This window comes from Callorhinchus milii, unplaced genomic scaffold (genome assembly GCF_018977255.1).
Source record: "Callorhinchus milii isolate IMCB2004 unplaced genomic scaffold, IMCB_Cmil_1.0 Scaffold2, whole genome shotgun sequence".
Taxonomy (NCBI): domain Eukaryota; kingdom Metazoa; phylum Chordata; class Chondrichthyes; order Chimaeriformes; family Callorhinchidae; genus Callorhinchus; species Callorhinchus milii.
This window is the reverse complement of record NW_024704743.1, coordinates 123682224-123693909: the sequence shown is the minus strand read 5'-3', so window position 1 is coordinate 123693909 and position 11686 is coordinate 123682224. Positions and strand designations below refer to the sequence as shown.

The 11686-nt window shown below is 56.5% G+C and overlaps 1 protein-coding gene across 2 annotated transcripts in view; it reads left to right on the top strand.

Moving 5' to 3' along the window:
• Window positions 1-5393, top strand: part of tmie (transmembrane inner ear) — a 9387-nt gene extending 3994 nt beyond the window's left edge. The window contains exons 3-4 of one of the 2 annotated variants that reach the window (XM_042332170.1): window positions 3013-3162; window positions 5010-5393. In XM_042332170.1, the coding sequence (XP_042188104.1) occupies window positions 3013-3162; window positions 5010-5278 (419 nt within the window). In that variant the 3' untranslated portion in view covers window positions 5279-5393. Of the gene's footprint in view, window positions 1-3012; window positions 3163-3753; window positions 3890-5009 lie in introns of those variants that run through there. The other variant, XM_042332171.1, reaches the window with a different exon arrangement.
• The last annotated feature ends 6293 nt before the right edge of the window (window positions 5394-11686 follow it).

The following is an 11686-nucleotide window of genomic DNA, read 5'->3' as shown; positions in this document are numbered from 1 at the left end:
CGTCAGAGAAGCAGCCACAGTAATTACTGAGGGAGTCACACATCACAGCGTAATTAGCAGTGATGGCGTTCGCCTGTTTACCACCTCGACTGTCACACTAATCACCAGGAGCTCCTGTGAGTGACTTAGTCAGACCTGACAGCTCCGACATTCCCACCCGCTCGGGAACAAATCCCTCGCTCCCGGCCACCCATCCATCCCCCACCTTAATCACTCTCCCACCTCACGCTGTGTGTGGGATCCCTCTGCAGCACAGAGATTGATGGCGTTATCTTTGCATTTGACGCAGCGCCTGATCACGTCGTCGAGACGTCTCAGAGCGCTTCACAGGATACACTGTGAAGCGTAGTGACTGCGTATTTGTGGGCGAAACGCGGCAGCCAATTGCGCGCATCAGCGTCCCCACAAACAGCCGTGGATTGAGGAAGGGGAAAAGAATGGATTGTCGAAGCTGTGGGAAGCAACGTATCACCTGTGCAGTTCTGTAGCTCAGTGGTTAGAGCCCCCCTCTGTGCCGGTCTCCAGTCCGGGTCCTGACCAGGAGGGGCCGCAGTGTCCCGGGGCACTCACTGCTGATGGCAGCACAGCCGGCCCGGCTCATCAGCAGGACCTGGAAGGGCCGACCAGTCACTGGGGGCCGGGAATCCTCCCCCTCAGCTCCTGGTAACTCATCGTGTCTGTGCTGGGGGTCGCTCCCCCACTGGCGCTCTCTACTCTAACCCCCTTCCCTGCTCTCTCTCTCTCTCTCTCTCTCTCTCTCTCCCCATCGTGTCTGTGCTGGGGATCGCTCCCCCACTGGCGCTCTCTACTCTAACCCCATTCCCTACTCTCTCTCTCTCTCCCCATCATGTCTGTGCTGGGGATCGCTCTCCCACTGGCGCTCTCTACTCTAACCCCAATCCCTACTCTCTCTCTCTCTCCCCATCATGTCTGTGCTGGGGATCTCTCCCCCACTGGAGCTCTCTTCTCTAACCCCCTTCCCTGCTCTCTCTCTCTCTCTCTCTCTCCCCATCGTGTCTGTGCGGGGGCTCGCACCCCCACTGGCGCTCTCTACTCTAACCCCATTCCCCGCTCTCTCTCTCTCTCCCCATCGTGTCGTTGCTGGATGATAACTTTCGGCTTGACATTTGTTGGGAAGCTCAGACTGTTTGTGCCCCAGAGGTTGCTGTATGTCACGCAGAGCTCCCGGGTGATGAGCCATGTTCTAGACGTGTATTTGTTGACCTCCCGCGACTTCCAGCTATATTTAATCCTCGTCCCCTGTTAACAAGACCTCTGACCTCGTCTTGTCTTTGCCTCTTAAGTGTTGGCTGAAACTGGGTCCTGGGGGTGGATTTATTCACGACCAACTGAGCTGCTCTGAGCAAAGGGCAGTGAGACTCGTCACTCCCACACACATACAGCCTTCACTCCGGGGGGTGTTTGGGGGCTGGGGGTGGGGGGGGGTGGGGGGGGGATGGTTGGGAGACGTCTGGACACCAGGAGAATATTAATACAGTCACACAAACCCCCACTCGTCCCCCAGGCTTCACACGTTCGTCGTTAAATCATAATAATAATAATCCTGGCGTTTGACACAGCGGCTTATCGCGCCATCGAGGCGTCTCGAAGCGCTTCACAGGATATACCGTAAAGTGTAGTGACTGTGTATTTTGCGGCAGCCAATTGCACACAGTAAATCCCACAAACAGCTTCAGAGCGAGTGGGCAATGTTATTTGGGGGATTGCTGTCCAGGACACCGGGAGAGAGAGAGAGAAACTCCCTTCTCTTTTCCAGTAGCCCCGCGGGATCTTTACCATCCACTGAACAGGCAGACGGGACCTCGGGTTAACATCTCCTCCCGAGGACGGCACCTCCCACAGTGCCCCCCCCCACCCCCCCACCCCCAGCGCTGTATTGGAACATCAGCTTAGACTGTGTGATGCCAAGTCCTGACGTGGGGGTTGAACCCACAGCCTCGTGACTGAGAGCGCGATACCCTGTGGTCGGGCAAACACAGCAAAGAGAGTCTCCAAATCAGCTCTTTTCTGATGTCAGCCATGTCCCGGTTACAGATTGGGTCTCTGTGTTACAGCATCAGTGTCAGTGTGTGTATGTGTTACTGTGTGTGTCTATTACTGTGTGTGTTAGTGTGTGTGTATATTAATGTGTGTGTGTGTGTGTTACTGTGTGTGTATGTAACAGTGTGTGCGATAATGTGTGTGTAAAACGGTGTGTGTAACGATGTGTGTGTGTGTGTGTAACGTGTGTGTAACGGTGTTTGTGTGTGTAATGGTGTGTGTGTGTGTAACAGTGTGTGTATCGGTGTGTGTGTAACGTGTGTGTGTGTGTGTGTGTAACGGTGTGTGTGTGTAACGGTGTGTGTGTGTGTGTGTAACGTGTGTGTGTGTAACGTGTGTGGGTGTGTAACGTGTGTGAGTGTGTAACGTGTGTGTGTGTGTGTAACGTGTGTGTGTGTGTGTGTAACGTGTGTGTGTGTGTGTGTAACGTGTGTGTGTGTGTGTAACGTGTGTGTGTGTGTGTAACGTGTGTGTGTGTGTGTAACGGTGTGTGTGTGTGTGTAATGTGTGTGTGTGTGTGTAATGTGTGTGTGTGTGTGTGTAACGTGTGTGTGTGTGTGTAACGTGTGTGTGTGTTACGTGTGTGTGTGTAACGTGTCTGTGTGTGTGTAACGTGTGTGTGTGTGTGTAACGTGTGTGTGTGTGTGTGTAACGTGTGTGTGTGTGTGAGTGTGTGTAACGGTGTGTGTGTGTGTGTAATGTGTGTGTGTGTGTAATGTGTGTGTGTGTAACGGGGTGTGTGTGTGTAATGTGTGTGTGTGTAACGTGTGTGTGTGTAACGTGTGTGTGTGTGTGTAACGTGTGTGTGTGTGTAACGGTGTGTGTGTGTGTGTAACGGTGTGTGTGTGTGTGTGTAACGTGTGTGTGTGTGTGTAACGTGTGTGTGTGTGTGTAACGTGTGTGTGTGTGTGTAACGTGTGTGTGTGTGTAACGTGTGTGTGTGTGTTACAGTTATCGTGCTGTGCTGTATATTTAAATGCCGAATCCCTCGCACCAAGAAGGAGATTGAGGCTCGCTATGCCAAGCGCCAAGCGGCCAAGAAATACGCCAACACCTTAGAGAACGTCCCCCCCCTCAACGAGCTGACCGAGATCCCAGGAGGTAAGGGAGGGGGGCTCGGGGGGGGGGGGGGGGCTGAGGGGAGGAGTCGAGGGGGAGTCATGAACACAGGTCCATACACACACAATCATCATCATCATCATCATCATCAGAGTCCTGTAGCTCAGTGGTTAGAGCCCTGGCCTCACAGGTGAGGGACCTGGGTTCGATTCTCGGGACAGGGCGACATGTCGGGCAAGTGTCCTTACTCCACACGTAGCAGTCAGTAGGAGCCCGTTTGTTAGTCGATTGGCGGATAACCTTCCGGGGGTAATAATCCCTCCAAAAAAATAGAAAATAACCGCTCAATCCACGACTGTTTGTGGGGACGCTGCTGTGCGCAATTGGCTGCCACGAAATACACAGTCACTACACTTTGCGGTATATTCTGCGAAGCGCTTTGAGACGTCTCGACGACGTGATGAGGCGCTGTGTCAAAGGCCAGGATTGTTGTTATTATTATAGGGGTAACGCCGCTCACCTGGTTACTGAGCACCAGAGGCTTTAATACCCATCTCATTCTCTCGTCTCTGCTCTGTCTCTGTCCTCACCCCTCTCCTCTCTGTCTCCCCCTCTCCCTTTCTCTCTCCTCAGGCTCTTCGGACACTGTCCCTCTGCACACGGTCTCGGGGTTTTACCCCCAGCGCTCCCTCCACTCCCTGCCCGAACTCCGAGAGGAAGAGGAGCTGGCTTCGCACTGAGCGGGGGCGAAGGAGGGGAGGGGGTGGGGGAGAGGAGAGGGGGAGGAGGGGAGAAGGAGGGAGGGAGGCAGAGGGAGTGTGAGGGAGAGAGGGAGGGGGGGGGAAGGGAATGAGAGAGGAACTTCTCAAGATTCTCAACGTCCACACGTGCCATAATGCTCAACACCCCCCACACCCCCACTCCTCTTTCTCTCCCCACCTCTCTCTCTCTCTCACCTTCTCTCTCCCCCCCCCCTCTCTCTCCCTCTCCCCCTCTCTCCTACACCATAGACAGAGTGAGGCCAGTGAGAGGGATTGATCGGGGGGGGGGGGGGGGGTGGGGGGGTCCAGTGTTGACAAGGAGGGGATCAATGCAATAAACCACTCGACTGATCGAGCCACAGTAAGAGCAGTGAGTGTGTGTTTAATTAGCGGACGAACAAACGTTTCACAAGTCCCGCAGGCACATGTAGTGACTGTGTGTCTGGTCAAACGTGGCAGCCATTGTCCCCAGCTTCGTCTGCACACAGAGACTGACCCTGAGGATTGTTCCCAAGGATTCGGAGAGAGAGAAACTCCCATCCCTTTACCCACGTCGGGGTCTCTGAGCTCACAGTCCAGGCTGAGGCTCCAGCCCAGCGCCGGGGGGAGAGAGAAACCACTGTCAGAGACGCCGTCCTTCAGATGAGACGTTAAACCTCACTCCCCGTCTGTGCCCTGTTCAGGGGGACAACAATACATTATATCTGTATAGCACCTTTCACGTTGGGAGGATGTCCCAAGGCGCTGGGTCTTATATGGCACCGGCACAGCAGTCATGAGGGCTGTGTTGTTCCCACTCACCCAGTACCCAATTTTAACCCAACAAACCAGAGTCCTAGTTAGAGACACAGTAAAGCTCCTCTACACTGTGTGTCCGTCCACACTCCCAGGTCAGGGTTAGAGACACAGTAACACACAGTCACTACACTCCCAGGTCAGGGTTAGAGACACAGTAACGCTCCCTCTACACCTCATGATAATCCTTGTGTTTGACAAACTTGCAACAACCTCAAAACATCTCAAAGTTCTTGACGGAGAATTTCGATGATCAGCCGGTGTCTGACACCCACAGAAACCCTCCCGTGTGTAACGTGTCGGTCTGTGTTCTCTCCCGGTTCCCGGTCGCAGCCGTCCCAGAGGTCGTCAGTAAGAAGGACGTCCCCACGGTCTCCGGCAAACTGGCTGCCGAGTCGGGTAAGAAGAACGGACAGAAGACTGAGGGGCCGAAGAGGACCAAGGAGGGCAAGGAGGGGGCGAGGGGCGAGGCCAGCGAGGCGGCCAATAAGAAGGGGAAAGGACACAGCGAGGCCAAGAAAGATGGCGGGAAGAGCGAGGGCAAAGGTCAGGGGAAAGCGAGGCCTACTGGCCAAAGGCCTCCGGCCAAGAAACCCCCGTAGGGGTCCCACCCCTCCCCCCACGTGTGACATTGGACTCACTGTCATCGGCACAAACTGTCGTCCCTATCTCTCTATTTCTCTATCTCTCTGCTTTCCCTCTTTCTTTCTCCTCCATCTCTGCCCTCTCTCTCTTTTTCTCTCCCTTCTCTATACCGCTCTCTCGCTCTCTCTCTCTCTCTCTCTCTCTTCACTCACTTCCTCCTGTCTTTCTCTCTCACTCTCTCACGCTCTCTCTCAGTCCGTTCCCTCACTCTGTAGCTCCAAACCGCCACCAGCACCGCCCTCGTCACTCGCTCACTGGAAAGATCCTGGTCAGTCTGCGACATCAAAACGTCTCAGGAGATTCACTGTGAAGTGTAGTGACTGTGTGTTTTGCGGGCGGCCAATTCGCGCCCAGCGACGTCCCCACAAACAGCCGTGAGGTGAGCGAGTGACTGTATCCGGGGATTGTCGGCCCGGACACCGGGAGAGAGAGAGAGAGAGAGAAAGTTCCTTCTCTTAACGTCCGCCTGAACAGAGCACAGACGGGGAGTGAGGTTTAACGTCTCATCTGAAGGACGACGTCTCTGACAGTGGTCTCTCTCTCTCTCCCCCCCCCCCCCCATCGCTGGGCTGGAGCCTCAGCCTGGACCGTGAGCTCAGAGACCCCGACTTGGGGCTCGAACCCACAACCTCAAGGCGTAGTGCGAAGTCTGGCTCTGTGGCCATGTCTGTCAATCACAACGCAGTCTGTCAGTGGTGAGTGACGGGTAAGTAAATGAGTTGGTGAATCTGAACTCTTCTCACAGTTTAGAAGCTCTCAAGATGACAGGACATGTTGTAAGTGACTCAAATGTGAACATTAAAGAGAATTCACCTCATCTTTATGTCAACTTCAATTCCGATCAGAGTTTAATCCATTACTTCGGTGGAAAATGTTTTTATTTTAACCAGCCGGTGTCTGACACACGCGGAAACCCATCACTGTGCTTAAAAGTCACTAAACCAGTCCAAGAGTCCAATCCAGGGGTTCAATGCATTACAAGATGGCATTTACATGGTGCCTTTCACGTTGGGAGGATGTTCAAGGGTAGGAGGATGGTGAAGGGTTTTGGATGGGCCTTAAAGGAGGCGAGGGAGGGAGCGAGGCAAAGGGAATGCGCAATGGAGTTCCATAGGGTGGGGGCAGAGCGGCTGAAGGCCCGACCGCCAATGGTGGGTTTGGCCGGGCGGGGGACATGGAGCAGGACACAGCCAGCTGAGCTGAGGGAGCAAACAGGTCGATATGGCGTCAGCAGGTCACAGAGATAGGAAGGGGCAAGGCCTGGAAGGTGAGGACGAGGATTTTGAACTGTATCCTCTGTGGGAATGGGAAGCCAGTGGACTCGGGAGAGGATGGGGGTGATAGGGTCACGGAGCCCGATGGGGGTGATAGGGTCACGGAGCCCGGTGCGGGAGAGGACACGGGCTGCAGAGTTCTGGCTCATCTGCATCTTGTGAAGGTAGGAGTTGGGGAGGCCTCAAGGTAATGAAGGCATGTGTGAGGGTCTCGGGGGCTGCGGTGTGAGACAGTGGCGGAGCCGGGGGATGTTGCGGAGGTGGGGAAGGCAGAGCGGGTCATGGCACAGATGTGGGGTAGAAAGGATAGTTGAGGGTCAAACAAGACGCCAAGGTTCGGGACTGGCTCAGTGAGGGGGAGTGAGCCCCATGGATGGTGATGCTGTCAGCGCCTGAGGTGAGGAGGCGCTGACGGGAGTCAATCAGGAGCATCGGTCTTGTTGACGTTCAACTGAAGAAAGTTCGCTCTGATCCAGGACTTGACGTCTGACAGACATTCTGTCAGGACAGCAGTGGGTCCTGGAGTCGAGGGCGGAGGTAGAGAGGGAGAGTTGGGTGTCATACATGTGGAAGTTGACCTCATGTCTGCGGATGGTGTCACCAAGAGATCATATAGATATTGAAGAGGAGGGACCAAGGACAGAGCCCTGAGGAACGCCGCACGAGAGGGTGGGGGGGCTGGAGGAGGAGCCGTTTGAGGAGATGAAGTGCAGGGGGTGTGAGAGGTACCATCTGAACAGTCAGGACAGAGCCGTGAAGGTTGAGGTGAGAGGAGGGACGGTGGATGAGGACAGAGCAGTCGGCGGTGTCGAAGGCAGCAGAGAGGTCAAGGAGGACGAGGAGGCAGAGGCAGCCCTGGTCACAGATGGAGCGGGGTCGGGGGCACGGTCTGTGTGTGGGGTGGGGGTGCAGGGGTGGGGTTACTGCTATGGTATCGGGGTGTATTGCCGCCCACGGTGTTTGTGGACTCAGTGAGCAGCACAGACACCAGCAGAGTCTCAGCTGCCGCTGTTCTCACTGATTCTGTGACAGATTGGGGTAAATGGGGTCTCCTCGGGGCTGAATGTCAGATCGAGACCCCCCTCTGTGCCGGTCTCCAGTCCGGGTCCTGACCAGGAGGGGCCGCAGTGTCCCGGGGCACTCACTGCTGATGGCAGCACAGCCCGGCCCGGCTCATCAGCAGGACCTGGAAGGGTCGACCAGTCAATGGGGGCCGGGAATCCTCCCCCTCAGCTCCTGGTAACCCCACAGCCAAAGCCCTAACTAACGGGGAGGGGGGTCCTCGCTGGACGAGCAGCGGAAAGCTGCCGGACAGTGATATCAATGGCCGAGCGGTGTGGGTTTAGTTGGTTACACTCCAGCCGTTAGCATAAGAACATAAGAAATTCTAGACGAGAAAAGACCAAGATCCCTCCAGTTCACCTTCCACCTTCCTGGCGTCATATGCACATGTGTCCCAAACTCCCTATGTGCTGTATCCCATAATCTGTGTTTGAAAGAATCAACATTTCCTGCTTCAACCGTCCCCCGGGAGCCTGGTCCACAGGGTCACTATTCACTCACTGAAATAGTGCTTCGGTCGATTTGTTCTGAATTTACCCTTCAATCGCAGACCGTGGCCTCTGGTTTCACTCTTCTGGTTAAGGTGAAGCCGTCTGTTATGATCTATATTGTTTTGCCGCTTAGCAGCCAAAATAGTGGGTCAATCCTTCCACTGTATAGATCATTAATGAGACCGTACTTACACAGTCCTGATCACCGCAGTGCAAAAGGATATGGGGGAAACGAGAGGATACAGAGGAGGGCAACCAAAATGATTGAGGGAGTGGAGGGACTGGACTGTGAGGAGCGACTCAGTAAATTGTGGAAAAGAGGAGATTGAGAGGCGACGCGATCGCTGTCTTTAAGATTCTAAGAGTCCCCTACGTTTTGGGGGAGCAAACCCACAATCTCCTGACTCCGAGGCGAGTGACTGAGCCGGGCTGAGGTACAAGTGGGGTAGATGGGGCAGGGTTGGGAACGGCCTGTCTCCCTGGGATCGAGCACAAACTCTGCTTGAGCCAGTGAGCCAGTGGAGAGGTGAGATCACAGGCTCACTTTAAACTCTTGTCTCAGTCGGACGCAGTCTCCCTCCTCTGCCCTAAGTACCCCCCTCGTTCACATCTCTGTTATTGTCCAGTCTGTCTCCTCCCTCTCCATATCACAGCACAGACCACAATCACCTCATCCTCTCACACCGTCCCACCCTCATCTCATCCCTTTATCCGTGTGACACAGCGATAGAGTAGAAAGCTTCAGAGGGAAAGTGAACACCAGCACAGACCCGACAGAGAGAGGGAGAGAGAACAGGAATGGCGATAGAATAGAGAGCTCCAGTGGGGGAGTGAGGGGAAAGTGGGGTTAGATTGGGGGGAGTGAGGGAGAGTGGGGTTAGACTGGGGGGAGAGTGGGGTTAGACTGGAGGGAGTGAGGGAGAGTGGGGTTAGACTGGGGGGAGTGAGGGAGAGTGGGGTTAGACTGGAGGGAGTGAGGGAGAGTGGGGTTAGACTGGGGGAGTGAGGGAGAGTGGGGTTAGACTGGGGGAGTGAGGGGAGAGTGGGGTTAGACTGGGGGAGTGAGGGAGAGTGGGTAGACTGGGGGAGTGAGGGGAGAGAGGGGTTAGACTGGGGGAGTGAGAGAGAGTGGGGTTAGACTGGGGGAGTGAGGGAGAGTGGGTTAGACTGGGGGGAGAGTGGGGTTAGACTGGGGGAGTGAGGGAGAGTGGGGTTAGACTGGGGGGAGTGAGGAGAGTGGGTGAGACTGGGGGAGTGAGGGAGAGAGGGGTTAGACTGGGGGAGTGAGGGAGAGTGGTGTTAGACTGGGGGAGTGAGGTGAGAGTGGGGTTAGACTGGGGGAGAGTGGGGTTAGACTAGGGGAGTGAGGGGAGAGTGGGGTTAGACTGGGGGAGTGAGGGGAGAGTGGGGTTAGACTGGGGGGAGTGAGGGGAGAGTGGGGTTAGACTGGGGGGAGTGAGGGGAGAGTGGGGTTAGACTGGGGGAGTGAGGGGAGAGAGGGGTTAGACTGGGGGAGTGAGGGGAGAGAGGGGTTAGACTGGGGGAGTGAGGGAGAGTGGGGTTAGACTGGGGGTAGTGAGGGAGAGTGGGGTTAGACTGGGGGGAGTGAAGGGAGAGTGGGATGAGACTGGGGGGAGTGAGGGGAGAGTGGGGTTAGACTGGGGGGAGTGAGGGAGAGTGGGGTTAGACTGGGGGAGTGAGGGAGAGTGGGGTTAGACTGGGGGAGTGAGGGAGAGTGGGGTTAGACTGGGGGGAGTGAGGGGAGAGTGGGGTTAGACTGGGGGAGAGTGGGGTTAGACTGGGGGAGTGAGGGAGAGTGGGTTAGACTGGGGGGAGTGAGGGGAGAGTGGGTTAGACTGGGGGAGAGGGGAGAGTGGGTTAGACTGGGGGAGTGAGGGGAGAGTGGGGTTAGACTGGGGGGAGTGAGGGGAGAGTGGGGTTAGACTGGGGGGGAGTGAGGGGAGAGTGGGGTTAGACTGGGGGGAGTGAGGGGAGAGTGGGTTAGACTGGGGGAGAGAGGGGAGAGTGGGGTTAGACTGGGGGGAGTGAGGGAGAGAGGGGTTAGACTGGGGGGAGTGAGGGGAGAGTGGGGGGAGAGAGGGGTTAGACTGGGGGGAGTGAGGGGAGAGTGGGGTTAGACTGGGGGAGTGAGGGGAGAGTGGGGTTAGACTGGGGGGAGTGAGGGGAGAGTGGGTTAGAATGGGGGGAGAGAGGGGAGAGTGGGGTTAGAATGGGGGGAGAGAGGGAGAGTGGGGTTAGAATGGGGGGAGTGAGGGGAGAGTGGGGTTAGAATGGGGGAGAGAGGGGGAGAGTGGGGGGAGTGAGGGGAAAGTGGGGTTAGAGGGGGGAGTGAGGGGAGAGTGGGGGTAGAGGGGGGAGTGAGGGGAGAGTGGGGGTAGACTGGGGGGAGTGAGGGGAGAGTGGGGGGGAGTGAGGGGAGAGTGGGGTTAGACTGGGGGGAGTGAGGGGAGAGTGGGGTTAGAGTGGGGGGAGAGGGAGAGTGGGGTTAGACTGGGGGAGTGAGGGAGAGTGGGGGAGTGAGGGAGAGTGGGGTTAGACTGGGGGAGTGAGGGGAGAGTGGGGTTAGAGTGGGGGGAGAGAGGGAGAGTGGGTTAGAGTGGGGGAGTGAGGGGAGAGTGGGGTTAGACTGGGGGGAGAGAGGGGAGAGTGGGGTTAGAGTGGGGGGAGTGAGGGGAGAGTGGGGTTAGAATGGGGGGAGAGAGGGGAGAGTGGGGTTAGACTGGGGGGAGAGAGGGGAGAGTGGGGTTAGAATGGGGGGAGAGAGGGGAGAGTGGGGTTAGACTGGGGGGAGTGAGGGGAGACTGGGGGGAGAGAGGGGAGAGTGGGTTAGACTGGGGGAGGGAGGGGAGAGTGGGTTAGAATGGGGGAGAGAGGGGTTAGAGTGGGGGAGAGAGGGGAGAGTGGGGTTAGAGTGGGGGGAGAGAGGGGAGAGTGGGGTTAGACTGGGGGGAGTGAGGGGAGAGTGGGGTTAGAGTGGGGGGAGAGAGGGGAGAGTGGGGTTAGAGTGGGGGGAGAGAGCAGCTGTAATTGTAAAGCTGTGTATTGTACAAACAGAGGGTATTTGATGGTTAATGAGATCAGTGAACCCGGAACAAGATAGACATCAGGTGAGGATTGTCAACACAAACACAGAGCTGCAGCTCAACACACAGAACCCAACAGCAACTGCACAGATACCTGAGGGCAAATAATATTAAAGGGGAGAGAGCGGGGAATGGGGTTAGAGTAGAGAGTGCCAGTGGGGGAGCGAGCCCCAGCACAGACACGATGGGGGGAGAGAGAGAGAGAGCAGGGAATGGAGTTAGATTGGAGAGCGGTTGAGGGGGGAGCTGAGGAGGGGTGGAGGGGGGCTGAGGAGGGATGGGTGGGGGCTGAGGGGGGCTGAGGAGGGGTTGAAGGGGGGCTGAGGAGGGGTTGAGGGGGGGCTGAGGAGGAATGGGGGGTCTGAGGAGGGGTTGAGCGGGGGCTCAGGAGGGATGGGGGGCTGAGGAGGGGTTGAGGTGGGTGGCTGAGAAAG